Genomic DNA, 26,752 nt, shown 5'->3' on the forward strand with positions numbered 1-26,752 from the left:
AAAGTAATGAATATGAACAGAATGGAATTCATCAGCCTCCTTATTTGTCCCACATCAGGTTCCCTGTAACCGCTTCAGAGCCGCCAACTGCAAATATACGTCTGCATATGCTGGGTTTTGCGCAGCGCCGACGTATAATTACAATCCGCGAGAGCAGAGAGCTCCTTCTCTTACCTCTCCAGCTCCTCTGTGACGTGATCACAGTGGTGCTGAGGGTTGTCATGGCAACCGGAGGTCACAGCCTGCAACAGGGTCTGACAGGCGATCTGCAGCCTGACAATGATAGTATAATGCATTGCCATGCTGCTAAATGGCAATGCATTAAACAACGATCAGACTAAGAAAAGTGAAGGTCCCCCTTAAGGACTAGGTAACAAAGTAAAAAAAACAAACCTTGCAAAATGTAAAAAAAATAATCCCAAAACAATACATATATTTATTTAAAAACAAAAAAAAGACCTATTTGGTATCGCCAGCCCAACCTGATTTATAAAACTGTCACACTGTTTAACCCCTTCATTGAAAAGTTTTTTTATAAAATACAGCAAAAAATGCTTTCTCATCGTACTGCAGAAAAAAAGTAGAATAAAACACAACCAAAAAGATGAACATAAACAAAAATGTTATTACTGAAGTTACATTTTGTCCCGCAAAAAATGATCTGCCACACTGCTCCATCAGCTGAAAAATATTATAGTTCTGTGAATACAGCAATGCCCCCAAAAATGAAAAAAAAATTGTGTAAAAGCGGAAAAACATGATATAAGGCCCTGTGCGCACTTGCCGGTTTTTGCCGCGGATTTCCTGCGGTTTTGCTGCATGTTTCGCTGCATGTTATATTCATAACATCTCTGCAGTGATTCACCAGCAAAACCTATGGGAAAAAAATGCTGTGCGCATTATGTGAATTTTGGCAGCTGCATGTTTTGCTGCGGGATTCCCACAGCAAAAACAATTGCATGTCACTTCTTTTCCGCAGTTAGCTGCGGCATTTCACTCCATTGACTGCCATGTAATCATGAAATCCCACAGGGAATAACACAGGCAACAAATTCTGTGCGGTTCATTGCGTTTTCCTGCGTTATTCCCTGCGGTATTTCGCGGTTTCGGGACATAATGTTCATTGCTGCCCTGCGGTTTGCAGGGAAGTGATGTCATTATGACAGGAAGAGGAAGCTGAGCAGAGAGTAAACACACACAGACAGACATCACAGACATAGAACACAGACATATAGAATACACATAGAAAGCAAACGGAAATATAGAAAGCTCCGCCGTATTTTTACCGTCCAGCCGAGGTAAACACACAGCGGCGTCCCGTATTCTCAGGCTGGGGAGGGTGAGGGGCAGGGTTAATGCCCCCCTCCTCCTGCAGCCGAGAATATCAGCCGCAGCTTCCCCGGGACTGTCGCATGCATTATGCGGCAGTACTGGAGTGTCCCCGGCTCTTCCAGATGCCGTGATGCGGTGGCTATCCAGGTAATAATGAGTTAAATGACAGCGGATCGCCGCCATTATCTCCTCTTCCCACAATCGCGTACAAGATTCCTCCCGTGCATCCCCCATACTCTGGAACGCTCTACCTCAGCACATCAGACTCTCCACTACCGTGGAAAGCTTCAAGAGGAACCTCAAGACCCAGCTCTTCCAACAAGCCTACAACCTACAGTAGCCCTCAGTCCAGTAGACCACTGCGCAACCAGCTCTGTCCTCACCTATTGTACCATCACCCATTCCCTTTAGACTGTGAGCCCTCGCGGGCAGGGTCCTCTTTCCTCCTATACCAAGTCTGTCTTGTACTGTTAATTGTTGTACGTACACCCTCTTTCACTTGTAAAGCGCCATGGAATAAATGTCGCTATAATAATAATAATAATTTAAGTCCAGGCTTGATCATGGCAGCGTCTGAGACAGCTGACATGATCAACCCGTAAGTAAAGTGAAAAAACACACACGCCGAAAAATCCTTTATTTTAAATAAAACACAAAAAAGCCCCTGGTTAACCCCTTTATTAACCCCCCCCCGAAACACACAGCTCCGGCGTAATCCACGTCCTGCGATGCTTGCATCCAGCCGCGACTGACACACAGCGCTGAATGCAGCCTCGCAACGAGACAGACAGCAGAGAGGTAACCACAGGGCATTTCCCAAGGCCGGTAATGTGAACACACTACCGCCGGGAAAAATGCAGCGTTTGCTCACAGGGACTCTGTCCCCTCTGTCTGTCTGTCCCCTCTGTCTGTCTGTCCCCTCTGTCTGTCTGTCCCCTCTGTCTGTCTGTCCCCTCTGTCTGTCTGTCCCCTCTGTCTGTCTGTCCCCTCTGTCTGTCTGTCCCCTCTGTCTGTCTATTTATCTATCTATCTCAGAAGGAAATTACTTTTGTTTTTTTGTTTTTTTTTCTTTTTCAATGTGCTTTATTGCATTGAATGCATTAAAGCACATGTACCAACCCGCATGCAGCAAAACCGCGGCAATACCGCAAACAATACCGCGGCAAACCGCATGCGGTTTTCGGGTGCGGATTGCCGCGGTTTTTTACCGCGGGTGCGGTAATCTTTCAGATTTTCAGTACGCACAGGGCCTTAATGTGGTATCGCGATAACCATACTGACCTGAACAATAAACCTGTGTTGTTACTTTTACCAAACAGTGAATGGCATTAAAAAAAAAATCGCACAAAACCAGTTCCTGTATTGTTGTTTCATATTAATTCTGCCTACCAAAAATGAGAATAAAGTGTCTTTTTTTTGGGAAAAACATGGTATTTATTAACTATTTGTGTGACATAACTCTCTGGTTTAAGGGCATTAAGATGAAAGGTTTGGAAACTGCGTCATTTTCGCCAAAGTTTCGATATTTTCACAATAAACGTAAAAGATATTGTCTTAAATTTACCACTATCCTGAAGTACAATATGTCACGAAAAAAGTGTGAGAATCACCGGGATCCGATGAAGCCTTCCAGAGTCTGTCAAAATGACACTGGTCAGAAAAGAAAAAAATGGCCTGGTCATGTAGGCAAAAACAGGCTCTGACGCGGAAGGTTAAAGTGCAGCTATTGATGCGATCACATTATACAGTACAGACCAAAAGTTTGGACACACCTTATTCAAAGATTTTCTTTATTTTCAGGACTCTGAAAATTATAGATTCAGATTGAAGGCATCAAAACTATGAATTCACACATGTGGAATGAAATACCTAACAAAAAAAGTGTGAAACAACTGAAAATATGTCTTGTATTCTAGGTTCTTCAAGGTAGCCATCTTTTGCTTTGATTACTGCTTTGCACACTCTTGGCATTCTCTTGATTAACTTCAATCAATTGGTTCTCACTTCACAGGTGTGCCCTGTCAGGTTTAACACGTGGGATTTCTTGCCTTATAAATGGCGTTGGGACCATCACTTGTGTTGTGCAGAAGTCTGGTGGATACACAGCTGATAGTCTATTCAGTAGGACTATGTCCCCACGGGAGCTCGTACCTGTGGATGTATCCGCAGGTACGGCTGCAGGTTTCCCACAGCTGCCCGTCGGCATCCGCAGCTATTTTTAGCTGCGGTAGTACAGCGGAATAACTGCGGTAAACCTGCGGATATTCATGCGATTTACCTGCAGACATCCCGGCCTCTATCTCCATAGTGGAGGGCTGGGATTTCCGCAGGTAATTCCGCAGGAATAATTGACATGCAGTTACGTGCGGCTGCGGGACATCCGCAGCATATTCCGCAGTCGCACATTCCGCAGCGTGGACACACACTCCCCATGACCCATAGGATAACATGGGGAGTGTCTGTACATGCTGAAACCTGCGGATTTATCTGGAAAATCCAGAAAAATCCGCAGGTTTTCCGCGGCAAAATTCGCAGAAGCAAGCTCCCGTGGGCACATGGCCTTAGAATTTGTATTATGGCAAGAAAAAAGCAGCTAAGGAAAGAAAAACGAGTGGCCATCATTACTTTAAGAAATGAAGGTCAGTCCGTCCAAAAAATTGGGAAAACTTTGAAAGTGTCCCCAAGTGCAGTGGCAAAAAACATCAAACGCTACAAAGAAACTGGCTCACATGAGGACTGCCTCAGGAAAGGAAGACCAAGAGTCACCTCTGCTGCGGAGGATAAGTTTATCCGAGTCTCCAGCCTCAGAAATCGCAGGTTAACAGCAGCTCAGATTAGAGACCAGGTCAATGCCACAAAGAGTTCTAGCAGCAGACACATCTCTAGAAAAACTTAAGAGGAGACTTTGTGTAGCAGGCCTTCATGGTAAAATAGCTGCTAGGGAACCACTGCTAAGGACAGGCAACAAGCAGAAGATACTTGTTTGGGATAAAGAACACAAGGAATGGACATTAGACCAGTAGAAATCTGTGCTTTGGTCTGATAAGGCCAAATTTGAGATCTTTGGATCCAACCACCGTGTCTTTGTGCGACACAAAAGGTGAACTGATGGACTCTACATGCCTGGTTCCCACCGTGAAGCATGGAGGAGGAGGTGTGATGGTGCTTTGCTGGTGACACTGTGTTGGGGATTTATTCAATATTGAAGGCATACTGAACCAACATGGCTACCACAGCATCTTGTAGCGGCGTGCTATCCCATCCGGTTTGCGTTTAGTTGAACCATCATTTATTTTTCAACAGGACAATGACCCCAAACAACCTCCAGGCTGTGTAAGGGGTATTTGACTAAGAAGGAGAGTGATGGGGTGCTACGCCAGATGACCTGGCTTTCACAGTCACCAGACCTGAACCCAATCGAGATGGTTTGGGATGAGCTAGACCGCAGAGTGGAGTCAAAAGGGCCAACAAGTGCTAAGCATCTCTGGGAACTCCTTCAAGACTGTTGGAAAACCATTTCCGGTGACGACCTCTTGAAGCTCATCAAGAGAATGCCAAGAGTGTGCAAAGCAGTATTCAAAGCAAAAGGTGGCTACTTTGAAGAACCTAGAATATGACATATTTTCAGTTGTTTCACACTTTTTTAAGTATTTCATTCCACATGTGTTAATTCTTAGTTTTGATGCCTTCAATGTGAATCTACAATTTTCAGAGTCATGAAAATAAAGAAAACTCTTTGAATGAGGTGTGTCCAAACTTTTGGTCTGTACTGTACGTGCAGTCTGATCTGTCAGTATCGTGATGGAGCTGAGTAGAATGGTGCATTGCTCTGTGGGGAAGGACTCAATATACTTTACAGTATAGTCCCCGAATCCCTGCTGACTCTGGGTCCAAGCAGGCAGTGACTGACAGCTATGTGCACGCACACTCAAACAGGACAGGCGGTCAGTCAGCAGGAAGCCGAAGGGCATAAACTATAAGATATATTCAATCTGTTCCCCACAAAATGACAAACTTACTGTAGGTGATGCTGACAGATCACACTGTACAACGTGACAGGTTCCCTTTAGTGCACAACAGGAAACCATTGAAGTTTTGGTGAAAACCTCAAAAAGCGTTCTTGACTAAATGTCAGTGTTCATTTCTGGAAGTGTTGCCAGGGATTTCCAGACCCATCATAATAGAAAAGTTTTTTTGTTTTAAATAAAGCCCCTTAAATCTAGGACCCTCTTGTGTCGGCTATCCTTTGATGATAATGGCTGTGTTGTTGTCGGGTCCGTCTGTAACTTCTGACATTTCTTCTCCCATGTCAGCTCTTCCGCCGTGTGGCTGCTGCTCTGCCTGGTATGGATAACACAGCAGAGAAAAGTAAAGAAGACAGTATCCTTTTGTAAAACAGTCCATGGAGCGAATACTGACACTCGGTATAGTTATCTCCTGTGACTTCAGCCATGTTCTGCGATAACAATACATTAGTGCAGACAGCGTATGACCCACACACAGGGAAGCTGCAGCGCTCGCCGCCATACATTCCTCAACTTTATTTAAAAAACTTAAAACTTCAATAAAAAGAAAAAAAAACTTAAAACAGCAGGTGACAGGTGTAACACTAAACCCGGACATCAGCAGTTTTGTGCTAGGTGTGCGCTTTGACCTGGTCTTTTTTATTGTAGGTGAGTGATAGTAACAAGAGGTTACAGTAAACCATACAAAGAAGAGGAAACTATCATCTGGCTGCATATCATGTAGTTAAGAACTGCTTTATCTTAAAAAGGTCGGACACTTTTTGGCGTAATTTCTACAGTGTAAATGATTGTGTACTGAACTAAGCAAGGCACTCACATTCTTACCCCTGTGCTGCATGTTAACCCCTTCCCGACATTGACAATATGGGTACATCCAATTTTGCAGTATGTTCTCAGAAATGGGTGTACTGGTACAACCTGGTGATTGTGCAGGCACAGGAAGTGTGCCCGCACCATCGCCACCCGGAGCTCGGCTTCAGTAATAGGTGAGACCCAGCTGCCACAACGAGGGCCGGTGCCTGCAGTACCACCCCTGGTTGTTTAACCCCCTAAATGCTGCGATCAATAGTGATCGCAGCATTTAGGAGGCTGCGCTCCCACCCATTAGGGACCCCTGCGTCGTGATCACAGGGTCCCGATTGTTGCCATGGTAACTTGAGCTCAAATGACGAACTCAGGGTTACCTGTCTACAGGGAAAAGAAATTTAAAAAAACTCGCCAGAAAAAAAGCCACCAACCAACAAAGGTCAAAATGGCAAATACACTTGCAGGTTGCAGCCGGCCCACTATAATAAAGGTGGGGGCAACACAGGTGCAGTATACAGATGAGAGAACCACTCACAGCCTACCAACTCATGGAGGGGGTGGCTGCTTGTATTGAACATGCACACTAGTGAGGTTTACATAGGGCGCCATTCACACAGGTACATGCAACTGTCTACAGTGGCCTTTTAGACCAGGACAGGAGCATGGTCTAAGAAGCGATCTGTCAATGTAAGGGCTCATGCGCACGTAATTGCTGAATATTCTGCAGCGATTTGACAGCACATGTGCGCTTCAAATCGCTGCAGAAACACTGCATAATGGATGCAGTTTTTTGTATAAAAAAAAGCCAATTTCATGCGCTATGGCTGCTGCCCCCACCATAGACAGAGTGGGAGCTGCACAAATTAATTGACATGCTCATTTTATGAACGCACGGATTTGGGTCACAATTTTAGCATCCAAATCGCTGCGTTCATAAAGGCATTGTGCGCACGTATCATGCACAATCTACATAGATTGTGCAGGGGACGCAGGACGCATGCATTAACGCTGCAGTGCAATACGCAGCATAAATGCATGTAATTACGCAATATGCGCATGAGCCCTAATACTGACAGGTATAAAGTATTGCAGTGCTGGTACATTGCAATGCATTATACCTGCAATCAGACTAAAAAAAAGTTAATGTCCTATATAGGAACCATGTAGAAGTGGAAAAAAATGTAAAAATATTTAAAAAATAAAATCAAAGAATAAAAAAATTGAATAAACGTATACCAATAAATACGTATATTCATGTAAAAACAAAAATACAAATTAGATACTGCTGCTATCTATAAAAGTCACACTAGCTACCCCTTTAGTGAACTCTAAAAATAAAAATATCAAAAATTGTCTTTTCATTTTACAGCTGACAAAAAGTGGAATGAAACTTGATCAAACTCGCATGTAAATAAAATTGTTACAGCTGAAAATGTCAACTTGTCTCAAAAAACAAGCCACCATACAGCTCCGTCAGTGAAAAAATAAAACTGCTATAACTCTCAGAATTCAGCAATGCAAAAAACAATTTTATATTTCGATAAAATTGGTTTTGTATGACAGCATCAAAATATAAATATGGTACCACTGTAATCGTATTGACCCCAAGTATAAAGCTCTCATCACTTTTACAACACCGTGAACAATGTACAAAAAAAATCCCAATTGCTTTTTCTTGTTGATTTTGACTCCCAAAAAGCAGAATAGAAACCGTTCAAAAACTATTGTGGCCCAAATACTACCAATAAAAGCACCAACTCCTCCTGCAACAAAGCAAGCCCTCACATGACTGTCGGCAGAAAAATAAAAAAACTATAGCCTTCAAAATAGTGATGCAAAAAACCTTTATTTCTTCATCGTTCCTTTGGGAGACCCAGACCATGGGTGTTTAGCTTCTGCCTCCGGAGGACACACAAAGTACTACACCTAAAAGTGTAGCTCCTCCCTCTGAGCTTATACACCCCCTGGTAGCCAGTCCTAGCCAGTTTATTGCTTTGTGTCAGGAGGCATACATCCACACATGCATTCTCATCTGATTTGTTTGACTTTTGGAAAGAGTTTGAAGAAAAGCGGGTCCATGTCTGGACTCCCGGCATGTGCCTTCTCACACCACTGTGTCGGCGGTGTTGTTAAGGTTGATTTACAAGGCTGCAGCCTTACATGCCGCGCTCCTTCACCATCCCTTCTGGGCTCTGGCTTGAAGTGGGAGCCAGCACGGTCTCCATGCCTGGCAGGAGTCCGGTCTAGATCCACAGCCCTTTGAGGATTCTGTTGGACCGGAGCACTCATCCCCAGGGACATGGCCCTGCGTCTCAGCAGCTAAGTACCTGAGACGTTTATGTTGGTGGTCCCGGTTCTTTATTGTAAGGGGAGAGTATGCTGTATATGATTGTTTTAACTTTTCCGGCGGGTTCTCTAGCTTTTGCCTGAGAACCGCGCCGATGGTGCCTGCTTGTCGGCCTCGCCGCTTAAATTTAGGCCCTGGCTTCGCCGGAGGCCTAGTTTCATTTTCCTGCCCTCGCATGTCACTCATGCAGAGGGACAGGTTCGGCTCCTCCCGGCGGCCGTTCTACACAGGGGAGGGACACTCCCCACTGCTGGGGCGTCCCTCATTCCCTGCAGGTCTCTGTAGCCCTCCAGTTCCCGCTCTTTTGTAGGAACGCCCTCTTCTCAGGCAGAGTTCACTCTGCTCTGGGACATCCTGCATTCTGCATCTCTGCTGAGGTGCTGCGACTGGGGGACCGGGCTTCGGGATCTGGAGGGCACACAACACCGCGCTCAGCGGTCTGGTAAGCCACAGCCGGTCTCCGGTTGTGGACCTCTGTATACCAGCAGCATGTCTCACACAAGGAGCAAGGCCCAGTGGTCTCTCAGGCTGCTGCTGCACCTGTGATTGAACCCCCGGCCTGGGTAGAGTCCTCGCCTAAGAGAGTGAAGAGTGTGTTCTTTAACCACTCCAGTTTTCAGACCGCTGTGACCAAACCCAGGGCCTGCCCTGACAAAGCGTGGTTCTGATGACCGGTTTCCATTTCCACCTGAGGTGGTCAAGGAGTGGTCTCACTCCCCAAAGGTAGATCCCCCGGTGTCTAGGCTATCAGCCCGGACCGTTGTGTCGGTGGCTGACGGCACCTTACTTAAGGATTCCACTGACCGTCAGATTGACCTTCTGGCCAAATCTGTGTATGAAGCTGCGGGGGCCGCGTATTCCCTGACTTTTGCAGCAGTGTGGGCTCTCAAAGCCATCTCTGCTTCTCTAGATGAGATGCATTCCCTCACCAAGGAATCTATGCCTGAGATGGTTACCTTAACTGCTCAGGCTTCAGCCTTTTCATCTTATGCCATGTCTGCCATGCTAGAGGCTGCTCACCGCACTGCGGTGGCTTCAGCTAATTCTCTTGTTATCCGCAGGATTTTGTGGCTTCGAGAGTGGAAGGCAGATGCTTCTTCCAAGAAGTTTCTTGCTGGGCTCCCTTTTGCTGGTTCACGGCTGTTTGGTGAACAGCTGGATGAAATCATTAAAGAAGCTACTGGCGGGAAGAGTACTTCCATGCCACAAACCAAGACCAGGAAACCCGTCCAGGGTAGGAATCAATCGAGGTTTCGTTCCTTTCGTTCCTCCAACTGGTCATCCTCTAAGCCTTCCGCCTCGTCCGCTAACTCAGCCAAGGATCAGAAATCCAACTGGCGCCCAAAAGCGCGTCCGCAGAAGACCGCAGGAGGTTCTGCCACTAAGGCAGCTTCCTCATGACTCTCGGCCCGCTCCAGCCACGTCCTTAGTCGATGGCAGGCTCTCCCACTTTGGCGACGCTTGGTTAAAGCAAGTCTCCGATCAGTGGGTGAGAGACATCATATCTCACGGCTACAGGATAGAATTCTCTTCCAGCCCTCCAAACAGATTTTTTCTCTCAACTCCCCCCTGCTCCTAGGCCGCCGCCTTCTCGCAGGCCGTGGCGTCCTTGCAGGCAAACGGAGTGATTGTCCCAGTTCCCGCTCAGGAACAGTTCAGAGGTTTTTACTCAAATCTCTTCCTAGTTCCAAAAAAGTACGGTACCTTCCGGCCCATCCTGGATCTCAAGCTTCTCAACAAGCATGTCCGGGTGCGGCATTTTCGCATGGAGTCTCTGCGATCAGTCATTGCCTCTATGACCCAAGGGGAGTTCCTGGCGTCCATCGACATCAGAGATGCCTATCTACATGTGCCAATCGCAGTGTCACATCAGCGTTGGTTACGTTTTGCGATAGGAGAGGATCATTTCCAATTCGTGGCTCTCCCCTTCGGGTTAGCCACGGCCCCTCGGGTATTTACCAAGGTCATGGCGGCAGTGATTGCGGTCCTGCACCTCCAGGGGTTAGCAGTGCTTCCTTATCTGGACGACCTTCTGGTCAAGGGTACATCCAGCGCAGACTGTCAGCGGAGTGTTTCGCTCACTCTCGCCACCCTAGCCCAATTCGGGTGGATTGTCAATCTTCCCAAATCCACTCTGACTCCGACCCAGAGTCTCACGTACCTAGGGATGCAGTTCGAGACTTTGCCGGCACTTGTGAAGTTGCCCTTAGACAAACAGCTGTCACTCCGGTTGGCGGTGCGCTCTCTCCTGAGGCCCCGCCGTTATACCCTCAGGCGTCTGATGCAGGTGCTGGGTCAAATGGTGGCCTCCATGGAGGCGGTTCCCTTTGCCCAGTTCCATCTGCGTCCTCTGCAGCTGGACATTCTCCGCTGTTGGGACAAGTGGCCTTCCTCCTTACAGAGGTTAGTGCCTCTGTTGCCACGGACCAGGAGCTCTCTTCAGTGGTGGCTTCGACCCTTCTCCCTGTCCCAAGGGCGCTCCTTCCTGACTCCGTCCTGGGTGATTCTCACCACGGATGCCAGCCTTTCCGGCTGGGGAGCGGTACATCTCCACCACAGAGCACAGGGCACTTGGACTCCGTCCGAGTCAGCCCTTTCAATCAATGTGCTGGAAACCAGAGCTGTGCTTCTAGCTCTCCTAGCCTTTTACCACCTGTTGGCGGGCAGGCACATTCGAGTCCAGTCAGGCAACGCGACAGCGGTTGCCTACATCAATCACCAAGGCGGGACACGCAGCCGCCTGGCAATGTTGGAGGTCCAACGCATTCTTCAATGGGTGGAGGACTCCAAGTCCACCATATCCGCAGTCCACATCCCTGGCGTAGAAAACTGGGAGGCAGATTATCTCAGCCGTCAATCCGTGGACGGTGGTGAGTGGTCCCTGCACCCGGCAGTGTTTCAGTCAATCTGCCGCAAGTGGGGCACTCCGGACGTGGACCTAATGGCATCCCGTCACAACAACAAGGTTCCGGTTTACGTGGCTCGCTCCCACGATCCTCAGGCCTTCGCCGCGGACGCTCTGGTTCAAGACTGGTCCCAGTTTCGTCTGTCCTACGTGTTTCCCCCTCTAGCTCTCTTGCCCAGAGTCCTGCGCAAGATCAGAATGGAGGGCCGTCGAGTCATCCTCATTGCACCGGACTGGCCCAGGCGAGCTTGGTATCCGGACCTGCTCCAACTGTCCGTGGAGATGCCGTGGCATCTTCTGGACCGTCCAGACCTGCTCTCGCAAGGTCCGTTTTTCCGCCCGAATTCTGCGGCACTCAAATTGACTGCGTGGCTCTTGAGTCCTGGATTTTGACGGCTTCTGGTATTCCTCCTGAAGTCATCTCCACTATGACTCGGGCCCGTAAGTCTTCCTCCGTCAAGATCTATCACAGGACTTGGAAAATTTTCCTGTCCTGGTGTCGCTCTTCCGGCCATTCTCCTAGGCCATTCTCGTTGCCGACCCTTCTGTCTTTTTTACAGTCCGGTCTGCAGCTAGGACTGTCCCTCAACTCTCTCAAGGGACAAGTCTCAGCTCTATCAGTGCTGTTCCAGCGGCGTTTCGCCCGGCTGGCTCAGGTCCGCACCTTCATGCAAGGTGCGTCTCACATCATTCCGCCTTATCGGCTGCCCTTGGATCCCTGGGACCTTAACTTGGTCCTCACGGTATTGCAGAAACCCCCTTTCGAGCCCCTTAGGGAGGTTTCTTTGTATCGTCTTTCTCAAAAGGTGGCCTTTCTAGTTGCCATAACTTCTCTCAGGAGAGTCTCTGATTTGGCTGCGCTCTCCTCGGAGTCACCTTTTTTGGTTTTTCACCAAGACAAGGTAGTTCTCCGTCCGACCCCGGACTTTTTTCTTAAGGTGGTGTCTCCCATTCCACCTTAACCAGGATATTTCCTTGCCTTCCTTCTGTTCAGCCCCTGTTCATCGCTTTGAGAAAGCGCTGCATACTCTAGATCTGGTGCGTGCTCTCCGGATCTATGTGTCTCGCACCGCTGCGCTTAGGCGGTGCACCTCTTTCTGTGCTAACCACAGGGCGGAGCAAGGGTCTCTCTGCTTCTAAGCCGACCTTGGCCCATTGGATTAGATCGACCATTTCGGACGCCTACCAGAGTACTCAGGTGCCTCCCCCGCCGGGGATCAAAGCACACTCGACCAGAGCTGTCGGTGCCTCTTGGGCTTTTAGGCACCAGGCTACGGCTCAACAAGTCTGTCAGGCTGCCACTTGGACTAGCCTGCATACCTTTTCGAAGCACTACCAAGTGCATGCTCATGCTTCGGCAGATGCGAGCTTGGGCAGACGCATCCTTCAGGCGGCTGTCGCCCACTTGTGAAGTTAGGCTCCGCCTACTTCTTAGTTTTTTCTGTTTATTCCCACCCAGGAACAGCTTTGGAACGTCCCATGGTCTGGGTCTCCCAAAGGAACGATGAAGAAAAAGAGAATTTTGTTACTTACCGTAAATTCTTTTTCTTATAGTTCCGTATTGGGAGACCCAGCTCCCTCCCTGTTGCCTGTTGGCAATTTTCTTGTTCCGTGTGTTATCACCGGCTGTTGTCGTGGACAGAGTCTCCGGTTGTTCCGGTTCTTACTCGGTTCTACTTGTGGGTGGCTATTCTCCTTCAGCTTTTGCACTAAACTGGCTACCAGGGGGTGTATAAGCTCAGAGGGAGGAGATACACTTTTAAGTGTAGTACTTTGTGTGTCCTCCGGAGGCAGAAGCTAAACACCCATGGTCTGGGTCTCCCAATACGGAAGTATAAGAAAAAGAATTTACGGTAAGTAACAAAATTCTCTTTTTTGTAAAATAGTGGATTTTAGTATGATAGTAGCCCAAAAAAACTATAGACATCTAGTATCTCTCTAATCGTACTGACCTGAGGAATAAAGCCTCAATATAAGAATAAAGGAGTCACTTATACTGCAAAGTGAACACCATAAAATATAGAAATAAAGCTAGTTCTTCAACTGCTGTTGAATTATTTATTTTGCCTCCCAAAGATCGCAGTAAAGCGCGGCTCACATTTATCCTCTGCCCTATGCTGAGCGCTTACACTGGGGATTGCGTGTAAATCTCTGAAAAAGAAAACGTGATTCAGACAAAATTCCAATGGATAATTCACTGTACCGAAACGGCTTTGCAGCTGTCACTTTGAGCTCTCATCTGACCTGTGGTTCGGCGGTGTTCATCTTTTTACATGTCTTGTTAGACATGCACAAAAGTGCGGTCAACAAAAGTTGTTTGTTTTTTTGTTTTTTTTTTTACTTTTTGAAAAGACAGACTCTGCTGAACAGAGGACGAACAGAGTCCGGACTAACTCTGTTGCCTCATTATAGTGAATGGATCTGTTGTGAGTTTCACCTGCATCATGTATTCCAGAAATGTAGGTGGAAACTCTGATGTAAGTGCTCAGCATAGAGCCAAGGATAAAAGTGAACTGATCCAAAATGTTCTCTACTCAAAATTGCCACCAAATAGCATTCATCTCAACCCACAGAAAAAGTCCCCACTCAGGCAGGTCCGTCACCTGTTAATGGAAATATAAGAGACTTCCACGTTTTCTGGTAGCACAAAGGCTCTGGAAAAGCTCTATGGCTCCCCTCCTACCAATCCAGCTCCTTCCACAGTGCTGGTGCTGTGTGGCATGCATTGTTGTGGTGGTTTTGTGTTGGTGGGGCGGTGTGGCCTTGAGCCATGGAGGCTCAGCCTAGCAGTATGGTGCTGTGGGGCACCAGGTAACCTGCCCTGCTGGTGCACTGTTGCTGTGGTTAGCACACGGCGCCGCACCTTTTAAGGCTTAAAATAAGTTAGGGGCTCACTCATAGGTTCGCTGTGACATGGCAATGGGCTTCATACAGTCTGATCAGAATGTTATAAAAGTAAACCACACCCAAAATAAACTATCGAGGTAAGATTCATAAGAGACCACCTGAGACAAACCTCTAAAACATAAGTCTTTATTGATATTAAAACAATGAGACACCAAGTGTCTAATAAACATAGAGGACAAAAGACAATGTGCTCGTGAAGGGCCAGATGGAAGGTAGAGAAAGCGTGCAGGAATATACTAATAAATGGATAGTTAGATGAGTTCTAAGCAATCTAAGAGGGACTTAGGGTACCTTCACACTTAGCGATGCAGCAGCGATCCGACCAGCGATCTGACCTGGTCAGGATCGCTGCTGCATCGCTACATGGTCGCTGGTGAGCTGTCAAACAGGCAGATCTCACCAGTGACCAGCCCCCAGCCAGCAGCGACGTGCAAGCGACGCTGCGCTTGCACGGAGCCGCCGTCTGGAAGCTGCGGAGACTGGTAACTAAGGTAAACATCGGGTATGGTTACCCGATGTTTACATTAGTTACCAGCGCACACCGCTTAGCTGTGTGTGCAGGGAGCAGGGAGCCGCGCACACTGAGCGCTGGCTCCTTGCTCTCCTAGCTACAGTACACATCGGGTTAATTAACCCGATGTGTACAACAGCTACATGTGCAGAGAGCCGGAGCCGGCAGCACAGGCAGCGTGAGAGCTGCAGAGGCTGGTAACTAAGGTAAATATCGGGTAACCACCTTGGTTACCCGATGTTTATCTTGGTTACAAGCTTACCTCAGCTGTCAGACGCCGGCTCCTGCTCCCTGCTCGCTTCATTTGTCGCTCTCTCGCTGTCACACACAGCGATCTGTGTGTCACAATGGGAGAGCGCCTTTGAAGAAAACGAACCAGGGCTGTGTGTAACGAGCAGCGATCTCGCAGCAGGGGCCAGATCGCTGCTCATTGTCACACACAGCGAGATCGCTAATGAGGTCACTGCTGCGTCACAAAAAGCGTGACTCAGCAGCGATCTCGGCAGTGAGCTCGCTGTGTGTGAAGCCCCTTTAAGTAGATCCTCCACTTATCCACTTATCCTTCCTACCTGCGGAGAGTGTTATAATGTACTGAACACGCCCCGCTCCAGGTGGCTATCTATGGCTGTCCCTGATTTTCCCTGGCCTATGCCCACCACCAACCAGGTGAATTGTGTACAAACCAGAACAAACATATAAAACAGTTAGATTTGTTGGTTCCTGAACTGGACTGAATCCTATGTTCCAGTCAAAATACTGTATCAACAGCAGTTAGGATCAAGCTCCTGGGTCCACCAAGTAGGCCGGTACCCAAAGCTTCTCTGATCAGAATGTTATACCATGAACCTCATGTTCAGGTATATATATTTTTGCTTAGCTGTATTAGATCACAGTGATTTTTAAATGTGTGGTTCATGTCTTTTTCTACAGCTATTGGATTAGTATTCGGAGGGTACTAATTCCTTTGGAGCCAACCACCAAGATCCTGTAGATCCACAGTGAAAGAAAGGAAGGACCTACACACAGTCACGTGGAGATGCTTAATTAGGATTTACTCAGAATATCTCATATCCATCCATAGATTACATCGCTGTCAGTATAGAAAAGAAAAACAATATATTGGGTAAATACCCTTCATCAGATGTGTTGTGATAAATGCTCTCAAAATTAAGGTACCGTCACACTAAGCGACGCTCCATCGATCCCACCAGCAACCTTACCTGGCAGGGATCGCTGGAGCGTCGCTACACGGGTTGCTGGTGAGCTGTCACACAGGCAGATCTCACCAGTGACCAGCCCCCAGCCAGCAGCGATGCGTGGAAGCGATGGTGGACGAAGGTAAATATCAGGTAACCAACTGTGTGTGCTTCACAGCGGGAGAGCAACAACTAAAAAATGGCCCATGACATTCAGCAACAACCAGCGACCTCACAGCAGGGGCCAGGTTGTTGGATGTCACACACAGCAACATCGCTAGCAAGTCGTGCCTCAGCAGTGATGTTGCTAGCGATGTTGCTTAGTGTGACGGTACCTTTAGGAAGGACCAGAGTTTGTGATGGCTTTTCCCAGAGCAAAAGTAGGCAAACTAGGATCAAGTATTGTGTAAACTGATTAAGGGTAGATAGAAAAAAAAAAACAAACACCGTAATGTATTGTGTATACCGTATTTTTCGGACCATAAGACCCACTTTTTTCCCCCCAAATGTTGGGGGAAAGTTGGGGGTGCGTCTTATGGTCTGACTGTGGCTGCGGGGAATGAGGTGCTGCGGTGGAGCTGGTCATCGGGGGCACGAGCAGGCTGTAGCAGCCTGCTGTGGACATGTGGGCCCGCTCATTACATATGCACGCCCATCCTCCCGCCCATTTCTCAGCGCAGAAGCCGGCGCTGACAGGTGGGCGGGAGAACGAGCGGGGACGCGCGCATAGTAAAGAGCCGGTCCGCATGATCACCCCTGGCAATTACAGCCTGGGGTGATCATGTGCGGCTGTATTCACTGCCCCCCACGCGTCATCATCAGTGCGGGGTGCAGTGAATCAGTACACTCACCGGTCCCAGTGTATGGAGCCGTCCCCCTGCAGCACGCGATGTCTTCCTGTCTGTGCCGGTGGTCAGTGGTGCAGAGAGGAAGATGATCGGTGCTGCAGGGAGTGAGGAACAGGTGAGTATAAACGTTTATTTTTTTTTTCTCTGTGCTATAGGATACAGGCCATATACCAGGATGGTATATGAGCACGATGGAGGCATATAGCAGGATGGGAGTATATGAGCAGGATGGATGGGGGTATATGAGCAGGATGGATGGGGTATATCAATAGGATGGGGGTATATGAACAGGATGGATGGGGGTATATGAACAGGATGGATGGGGGTATATGAACAGGATGGATGGGGGTATATGAACAGGATGGATGGGGGTATATGAACAGGATGGATGGGGGGTATATGAACAGGATGGATGGGGGGTATATGAACAGGATGGATGGGGGTATATGAACAGGATGGATGGGGGGTATAGGAACAGGATGGATGGGGGGTATATGAACAGGATGGATGGGGGGTATATGAACAGGATGGAGTATATGAACAGGATGGGAGTATATGAACAGGATGGGAGTATATGAACAGGATGGGAGTATATGAGCAGGATGGATGGGGGGATATATCAATAGGATGGGGTATATGAACAGGATGGATGGGGGAATATGAGCAGGATGCTGGAATATTAGCAGGATAGGGGTATATGAGCAGGACGGGGGTTTATAGCAGGATCATATACAAGGCAGGAGGATCATTACCAGGATGGAGTACCTTAGTAGAGAATTTGGGGACATTACCCCCATAACAGTGTCAGCAGCAGATCCTCGCCCCATAACAGTGTGTCATGACCACATTTTTTTTGCTTAAAGTTTTATTTTCCTCCTCTAAAACCAGGGTGCGTCTTATAGTCCGGTGCGTCTTATAGTCCGAAAAATACGGTAGTGAAGGTGGTGTAATCTATGGATCTGAGGTTTTCTGAATTGTAATTGCTCTACACGTGCCTTATGGTGTGCAGATCTTCCACCCATTGCCAGTTGAAATTGTCCCATACCAGCTGAGTTCACTGGTTCCACAGTGCAGTAATCACTGGCTCCTCTGGTTTCTGCTCTAAGGGTAATAATTTAATGCTTGTCACAAAATGATAACATGATGTATTCGGCAGCTGTAGTGACTTTATTTCCGTTACGTGTCATGGTTTGTAATAAAAGCTACATAGTGAAATATTAGTGATAAGTTCTCTATTGGTGCATGCACAAACCATTGCTAGTACTTGGATTACCCTCAGACCAAGTAGTATTCCTTAACCCGTGTCTTCTAGTGATTGACATCAAGCTGGAGAAGCCTCCTGAGCAGCCGGTGACTGAGAGCGGCTGTTCCTGCTAACAGTCAGACTTCAGTCTGCATCGGAGAGTCCGCTGCTGTCTAAATGCATTAAAAGAAAAAGCAAAGCGTATATTTATCTTAGATTCCCAGTGTGTGGATGCAGTATGTGTTTCATCATCTTTAAGGGGGATGTTGGATACCCGGGAAAACGCCACAGCCCGCCTCATCTCACTCAAACTGCATGGTGTCGTGTAAGACTGGAGAATGAGAATATTATGTATGTATAGTTTTTATTTCTTGCACTTTTGGGCACCCAGTTGGTGTCTACTTAACTCTATCAATGTGATAAACTTAAATGGAACTTTGTGCTGACATGTTCTTGTCTGTTGCGGTGGCCAAACCAGGATGCAGACATTGTACAAGTAGCAGGGTGCACGGAGTTAACTCAAAACTCGGTAAAGAAAACTGAGGTTGCTTTACAAGAAAAAGGGGCTATCTGTGTGCCATGGCCTATGTTTCCCCCAGTTAGATTTTTCTTGTAGTGCCCTGTGTTCCTCACAAATGCTAGCTTTCTTTTTCTTATGTATACTTTTTATATTGTTATGGTTGACGACTGTTTATTCTGCTTACTGATTCTACATCTGTTCCTGTTGGCACGTTGACCAAAGTGACTTCACCTTCAAAGTTGCCTATTTTTATTATCTTGTCTTTCTTACACACTTCATATACAACAGTTATTAAAGGGGTTCTCCCAGGAAATAAAGACTTAGCAAATGAAAAAATAAATACATATTATATATTGACTTATTCAATTTTTTACACTTGGGGTAATTAAAAGCTTTTTGTTTGTTTTGGGGTTTTTTTGTTTTAAATGGCTGCCGACACATTACTGCACACAAAACCATCTCACACATATGGTAGGATTGGTTGTGTGACTAGAGCACTCTTGCCTTCTCTGGTCGTTCCCTATGAGGAGAGGCAGGAGGGAATGTATGTGCACCAAAGCTAAGGAAACCTCTCAGCTGAAGCACAGGCAGCTAGGTCAGAGGTTGTGAGGAAGGGCAGGACAAGATGCGGTCTTTGGTAGATGTTGTTTTTTAACAGTGTAAGTGCTGCTGATTGCATAGACTGTTGGAAAACGTTTGACAGGCTCCATCTCCTGTGGTCCTTCCTCTGTGACCCAGCTGCCTGTGCTTCAGCTGAGATGTCATCTCTGCTTTGATGCGCACACATTCCCTTCTGCCTCTACTTGCACAAACCATCCTGCTGTGTGCTTAGGATGGGTTTTGTGTTCAGTAATATGTACAATAATGTGTACAGCAGACAATTTGACTAATCTTATCATTGCCCCTTAGACAAGTGAAGTGTAAATAATTAAAAGTATTATAAAGTACTTTTTCTTGCCTCCCCCCCCCCTCCAGAGAACCCTGTTAAATGGATATTACATAGTAGAAATATGAGTGTTAGGAAACTTTTAAGGACTGGATAAACCTGTAGTAAGTTGGTTTCAGAAGTCTATTCTGAAAAGCCTTTCAGTTGCTTCTTTAGCAGCAGATTGTAAAGTGCCAGTTTGTACCTACTAACATGGGATCTTGTGGCCTGGTGTTGTAGAGCTACTGTAAGAATAAGTGAAATGCAGTAATAGACACTATTCTTCATACCTGTCTGCTGAAGCTGTACCTAACAATGCCTTTTTATATGAATAATGGCTCTGCTTTCTTAAACAAAAATTGTTGCCATTGCCCATAGCTACTAGGGCCATATGTGATGTAGGAGGTGGCTGTGGGTTACACAGATCAGTTCTAGTGTTGTCCATAGTTTGTACGTATCTTGCTTTGGCGTGCCTCCTCCCTATCATCCTAATCCCACCCCCGGGCTATGTCCTGATGGCTCTGCTCCGTTTTCTCCCCTGTGCACTGCCTGTGCTGCATCCTGGTCGTGTCGCTTTGCTGTTTCTTTGTGTACAGGGTTTTCCCAGCACTCTGGGTACGAGCCTTCGATCTGTCAGTTGTATTGTTATTGCAGATATCTGGATTGTACAAAATAAAAGCTTAAAAAATAAATAAAAATCAGATAATTGATAAATTATATAGTGAAAACGTTATCTCTACCTGAATACTCTTTTGGATGTCTTCTATTGCGTATCTGCCCCATATTACTTCTCCATAGCTGTAATACAAGTAGGTGTGAATATTACTGAGTATACTCTATGAACACAGCTGTGTCACTGAATAAAATCTACACCTATTAACTCGTGTTTTCCTTGTACTTTATTCAGATCAGATTCCGTTATAACATCAAAACTTGCCAAAGTCTTTTTTTTCTCTTTACCAAAGTTATACTCTACTTGTATGACCCCCATTACCTTCACTGGCCTGAATGGTTCTGCTGAGACATCTGTCATTTTGACAGTAAAAATATCTCTGCGTGTTATGCGGATGGAACCTCAACCACAGAACCTAAGGTTATATGTTCCTCCTAACTCAGTACCCATTAATAAGATCTTAATTCTATGTGACCCATGGATTTATTTTCCTTTGCATGTACTTCTAACTAAAAAGTATTGGGATTTATTACAAATGCTTCACCATTTGCCTTCTATAGTCTGTGTTGCACTGTATATTGGGGGATGCAGCATGAGTTAACTGGGAAACCATCCGTGATCTTGATCTGAGGATCCAATGGGAGAGTTTGTAATTTGTTTTTTCTTCAGCGCTCTATTGGGAGACCCAGACGATTGGGGTATAGCTACTGCCCTCCGGAGGCCACACAAAGCACTACACTAAAAAGTGCAAGGCCCCTCCCCTTCTGGCTATACCCCCCCGTGGTATCACGGGTTCTCCAGTTTTCAAGCTTTGTGCGAAGGAGGTCAGACATCCACGCATAGCTCCACAGATTTTAGTCAGCAGTAGCTGCTGACTATTTCGGATGGAAGAAAAGAGGGCCCATATAGGGCCCCCAGCATGCTCCCTTCTCACCCGTGGATGGTGTTGTAAGGTTGAGGTACCTATTGCTGGTACAGGGGCTGGAGCCCCACATGCTGTTTTCCTTCCACATCCCCTTGTAGGGCTCTGTGGAAGTGGGATCCTGCCGGCCTCTAAGCTCTGACGCCGGGCTCCATCCACAGACCCATAGCACCTGATGGATACGGAGCAGGAGTACAATCAGGGACAAGGCCCTGCATCATACAGGTACTCTGTGTCCCCGGCAGGCACAGACACACTCCGGGCTGGCTGGGTGTTGTAGTGCGCCGGGGACCGTAACGCTAGAGCTAGTGTTCCTGCAGTTTACTGGGGGACTTTTGTGTTGTGGGAACGCAGCGCCGACCCCCACTGGACCGGCGGCGCTGCTGTGACTTGTAGTGCGCCGGGGACACGCCGACCGCGCTTTTACGGCGGCGGCGTTTATAAATCCAGTCCCCGGCTTTTGCGGCCTAGCTCCGCTTCGTTCCCGCCCCCACCCTGTCAATCAGGGTAGGGGAGAGACGCTGTTTCGCAGCAGCGACGAGGGCTGGAGCCTGATTTACATGCTCCAGCCCTCTCACTAGGCACAGAGGGAAGCAGGCTTCCCGCTCTTAGTCAGGAACGCCCAGGGCCCGCCCCCCCTCCTCTCCCAGGACGCCGGCAGCCATTACATGCAGTCTGGCTAGAGGAGGGACGCAAGGCTCTGGGAGACCTGGACTAGGGGGCTTTTGGAGACCACACACCCGCTCTTAAGCGGGCGGTAAGCGGCATTTCAGCTGGCCCCTCTAGTGCCTCAGTGTGTATTGGTGTACTGTGTCACCAGATATATATATTTATTTATTTCTTGCACTGTGAGGTCGCTTCCTGGCTGGATACCCCAGATCGCTCTGAGGAGGCAGCAACATGTCATCCACAAAACGCAAGGCTGCCAAGGCTAGGGCTGTGTACACTGCGTGTGCTGCATGTGGGGCTGCTCTACCAGCAGGTTCCAAAGACCCCCATTGTGTGCAATGCTCAGATCCGGTGCTGCTTCGCCAGCCGGAGTCCGGAGGGGTAGTGACCCAGGCTGAGACGCTTGTAAGTCCTGCCCCGGTGTCAGGGACAGACTTTGCAGTTTTTGCTGATGGAATGTCTGTGACTATGGCAAAAATCCTTGAAACTTTGCAATCCATGACTGGGGCTCAGTCTATGGACACGGCGAGGTCTCTGTCCTCTAATCCCCCTCAGTTGGAATTAATCCAGACTGCAAGGGGGTCCCCGGCTTCCCAGGCTGAGTATTATGACTCAGATGATAGCCCCAGCCACCCTAAGCGAGCTCGCTGGGAAAGACCCTCAACGTCATCACACTGCTCAGGGTCTCAGCGCAATCAGTCGCCCTGTGATGCGTCTGAAGAGAGTGATCAGGAGTCTTATCCTGGAACCCCTCTCAATCTGGATACCCCGGATGGGGACGCCATGGTAAACGAGCTTATCTCAGCCATCAATAGACTGTTGGATATTTCTCCCCCAGCTCCTTCTGCAGAGGAGGCAGCTGCAGAGCAGGAGAAGTTTCGTTTCCTCTATCCCAAGCGTAAATTGAGTGCTTTCTTGGATCACTCTGACTTCAGAGAGTCAATCCAGAAACACGATGCTCATCCAGAAAGGCGTTTCTCTAAACGTTCTAAGGATACACGTTTTCCTTTCCCCCCTGATGTGGTCAAGCGCTGGACCCAGTGTCCAAAGGTAGACCCCCCGATTTCCAAACTTGCAGCTAGATCCATAGTTGCAGTGGAGGATGGCGCTTCACTTAAGGATGCCAATGACAGACAGATGGACCTTTGGTTAAAATCTGTCTATGAAGCTATCGGCGCGTCGTTTGCTCCAGCATTCGCAGCCGTATGGGCACTCCAAGCTATTTCAGCTGGTTTAGCAAAAGTGGATGCTATCATACATCCAGCGGTGCCGCAAGTGGCGTCCCTTACCTCGCAGATGTCTGCGTTTGCGTCTTACGCTATCAATGCGGTCCTAGAATCTACCAGCCGCACCTCAATGGCGTCCGCCAATTCGGTAGTTTTGCGCAGAGCCTTGTGGTTAAAGGACTGGAAAGCAGATGCTGGTTCCAAAAAATGTTTAACCAGCTTGCCTTTATCTAGAGATAGACTGTTTGGCGAGCCATTGGCTGACATCATTAAACAGTCCAAGGGTAAAGACTCTTCCTTACCCCAGCCCAGATCAAGCAAACCTCAGCAGAAAAAATGGCAGCAGAGGTTTCAGTCCTTTCGAGGTTCGGGCAAGACACAATTCTCCTCGTCCAAAGGGACTCAGAGGACGCAAAGAGTCTCAGATTCCTGGCGGGCTCACGCACGCCCCAAGAAAGCAAATGGAGGAACCGCTTCCAAAGCGGCTACCTCATGACTTCCAGCCCCCCCCCTCCGCATCTCCGGTCGGGGGCAGGCTCTCCCGCTTTTCCGACATTTGGATGTCACAGGTCAAAGACCGGTGGGTGACAAACATTTTGTCTCGCGGGTACAGAATCGAGTTCAGTTCTCGTCCTCCAGCTCGGTTCTTCAGAACCTCCCCACATCCAGACCGAGCAGATGCCCTGCTGCAGGCGGTGGACTCCCTAAGAGCGGAAGGAGTAGTGGTTCCTGTACCGCCTCAGGAACAAGGGCGAGGGTTTTACTCCAATCTCTTTGTGGTTCCAAAAAAGGACGGCTCGTTCCGTCCTGTTCTGGATCTAAAGCTGCTCAACAAACATGTGCACGCCAGACGGTTCCGGATGGAAACCCTCCGCTCTGTCGTTGCCTCAATGTCTCAAGGAGACTTCCTTGCCTCAATAGACATCAAAGATGCTTATCTCCACGTGCCAATTGCTACAGAACATCAACGTTTTCTACGTTTTGTGATAGGAAACGACCATCTTCAGTTCGTAGCTCTGCCATTCGGTCTGGCGACAGCCCCCCGGGTCTTCACCAAGGTCATGGCGGCGGTGGTAGCAGTCTTGCACTCTCAGGGACACTCGGTGATCCCTTACCTAGACGATCTACTTGTCAAGGCACCCTCTCAAGAGGCATGCCAACTCAGTCTACATGCTACGCTGGAGACTCTACAGACGTTCGGATGGATCATCAACTTTCCAAAGTCGAATCTGTCACCGTCACAGTCGCTAACGTATCTTGGCATGGAGTTTCATACTCGAGCAGCGAGAGTGAAGCTTCCGCTGAACAAGCAGCGGTCCCTACAGACAGGGGTGCAATCCCTCCTTCAAGGCCAGTCGCACCCCTTACGGCGCCTCATGCACTTCCTCGGGAAGATGGTGGCAGCCATGGAAGCAGTTCCCTTTGCGCAGTTTCATCTGCGCCCACTTCAATGGGACATTCTCCGCCAATGGGACGGGAGGTCAACGTCCCTGGACAGGAAAGTCTCTCTTTCCCAGACGGCCAAGGACTCTCTACAATGGTGGCTCCTTCCCACCTCATTGTCTCAGGGAAGATCCTTCCTGCCCCCATCCTGGGCAGTGGTCACGACAGATGCGAGTCTGTCAGGGTGGGGAGCAGTGTTTCTCCACCACAGGGCCCAGGGGACGTGGACTCCGCAGGAGTCCACCCTTCAGATCAATGTTCTGGAAATCAGGGCAGTGTATCTTGCCCTACTGGCCTTCCAACAGTGGCTGGAAGGAAAGCAGATCCGAATCCAGTCGGACAACTCCACAGCGGTGGCATACATCAACCACCAAGGAGGGACGCGCAGTCGGCAAGCATTCCAAGAAGTCCGGCGCATTCTAATGTGGGTGGAGGACACAGCATCCACCATATCCGCGGTTCACATCCCAGGCGTAGAAAATTGGGAAGCAGACTTCCTCAGTCGCCAGGGCATGGACGCAGGGGAGTGGTCCCTTCACCCGGACGTGTTTCAGGAAATCTGTCGCCGATGGGGAGTGCCGGACGTCGACCTAATGGCGTCCCGGCACAACAACAAGGTCCCGGCATTCATGGCGAGGTCGCGCGATCAAAGAGCTCTGGCGGCAGACGCATTAGTTCAAGATTGGTCGCAGTTCCGGCTCCCATACGTCTTCCCACCTCTGGCACTCTTGCCCAGAGTGTTACGCAAGATCAGATCCGATTGCAGCCGCGTCATACTCGTCGCCCCAGACTGGCCGAGGAGATCGTGGTATCCGGATCTGTGGCATCTCACGGTCGGTCGACCGTGGTCACTGCCAGACCGACCAGACTTACTGTCCCAAGGGCCGTTTTTCCATCAGAATTCTGCGGCCCTGAACCTGACTGTGTGGCCATTGAGTCCTGGATCCTAGCGTCCGCAGGATTATCTCAAGGAGTCGTAGCCACAATGAGACAAGCTAGGAAGTCAACGTCTGCTAAGATCTACCACAGAACGTGGAAGATTTTCTTATCCTGGTGCTCTGCACAGAGAGTATCCCCTTGGCCATTTGCATTGCCCACCTTTCTTTCCTTCCTGCAATCGGGGTTGGAAAAGGGCTTGTCGCTCAGCTCCCTTAAAGGGCAAGTCTCGGCACTATCTGTGTTTTTTCAGAAGCGTCTAGCACGTCTTCCTAAGGTGCGCACGTTCCTACAGGGGGTCTGTCATATTGTGCCCCCGTACAAGCGGCCGTTAGATCCATGGGATCTGAACAGAGTACTAGTTGCTCTGCAAAAGCCGCCCTTCGAGCCTCTAAAGGACGTTTCCTTTTCTCGCCTGTCACAGAAAGTGGCGTTTCTTGTTGCGATCACATCGCTTCGGCGAGTGTCTGAGCTGGCAGCTCTGTCATCCAAGGCTCCCTTCCTGGTGTTCCACCAGGACAAGGTAGTGCTGCGCCCCATTCCGGAGTTTCTCCCTAAGGTCGTATCCTCGTTTCATCTTAATCAGGATATATCCTTGCCTTCCTTTTGTCCTCAGCCGGTTCACCGGTATGAGAAAGACTTACGTTTGCTAGATCTGGTGAGAGCACTCAGAATCTATATTTCTCGCACGGCGCCTATCCGCCGTTCAGATGCACTTTTTGTCCTTGTCGCTGGCCAGCGCAAGGGGTCGCAGGCTTCTAAAGCCACCCTGGCTCGATGGATCAAAGAACCAATTCTGGAAGCCTACCGTTCTGCTGGGCTTCCGGTTCCTTCAGGGCTGAAAGCCCACTCAACCAGAGCTGTGGGTGCGTCCTGGGCTTTGCGACACCAGGCTTCGGCTCAACAGGTGTGCCAGGCAGCTACCTGGTCGAGTCTGCACACTTTCACCAAACATTATCAGGTGCATACCTATGCTTCGGCGGATGCCAGCTTAGGTAGAAGAGTCCTGCAGGCGGCAGTGACATCCCCGTAGGGGAGGGCTGTTTTGCAGCTCTAACATGAGGTATCTCTTTACCCACCCAGGGACAGCTTTTGGACGTCCCAATCGTCTGGGTCTCCCAATAGAGCGCTGAAGAAGAAGGGAATTTTGTTACTTACCGTAAATTCCTTTTCTTCTAGCTCTTATTGGGAGACCCAGCACCCGCCCTGTTGTCCTTCGGGATTTTTTTGTTGTTTGCGGGTACACATGTTCATGTTGAACGGTTTTTCAGTTCTCCGACGTTATTCGGAGTTAATTTGTTTAAACCAGTTATTGGC

At 48.5% G+C, this 26,752-nt stretch overlaps 1 protein-coding gene across 2 annotated transcripts in view; it reads left to right on the plus strand.

The window, feature by feature from the left end:
- The window catches only part of RAB41 (RAB41, member RAS oncogene family), an 80,751-nt gene extending 60,305 nt beyond the window's left edge, over positions 1-20,446 (plus strand). For both annotated transcript variants that reach the window (XM_075324000.1, XM_075324001.1), the window contains exons 7-8: positions 5,646-5,712; positions 18,191-20,446. In XM_075324000.1, coding sequence (XP_075180115.1) covers positions 5,646-5,712; positions 18,191-18,255 — 132 coding nt within the window. In that variant the 3' untranslated portion in view covers positions 18,256-20,446. The remainder of the gene's footprint in view (positions 1-5,645; positions 5,713-18,190) is intronic.
- The last annotated feature ends 6,306 nt before the right edge of the window (positions 20,447-26,752 follow it).

The sequence above is a fragment of the Anomaloglossus baeobatrachus genome, chromosome 9, assembly GCF_048569485.1.
Source record: "Anomaloglossus baeobatrachus isolate aAnoBae1 chromosome 9, aAnoBae1.hap1, whole genome shotgun sequence".
In the NCBI taxonomy this organism is placed as follows: Eukaryota; Metazoa; Chordata; class Amphibia; order Anura; family Aromobatidae; genus Anomaloglossus; species Anomaloglossus baeobatrachus.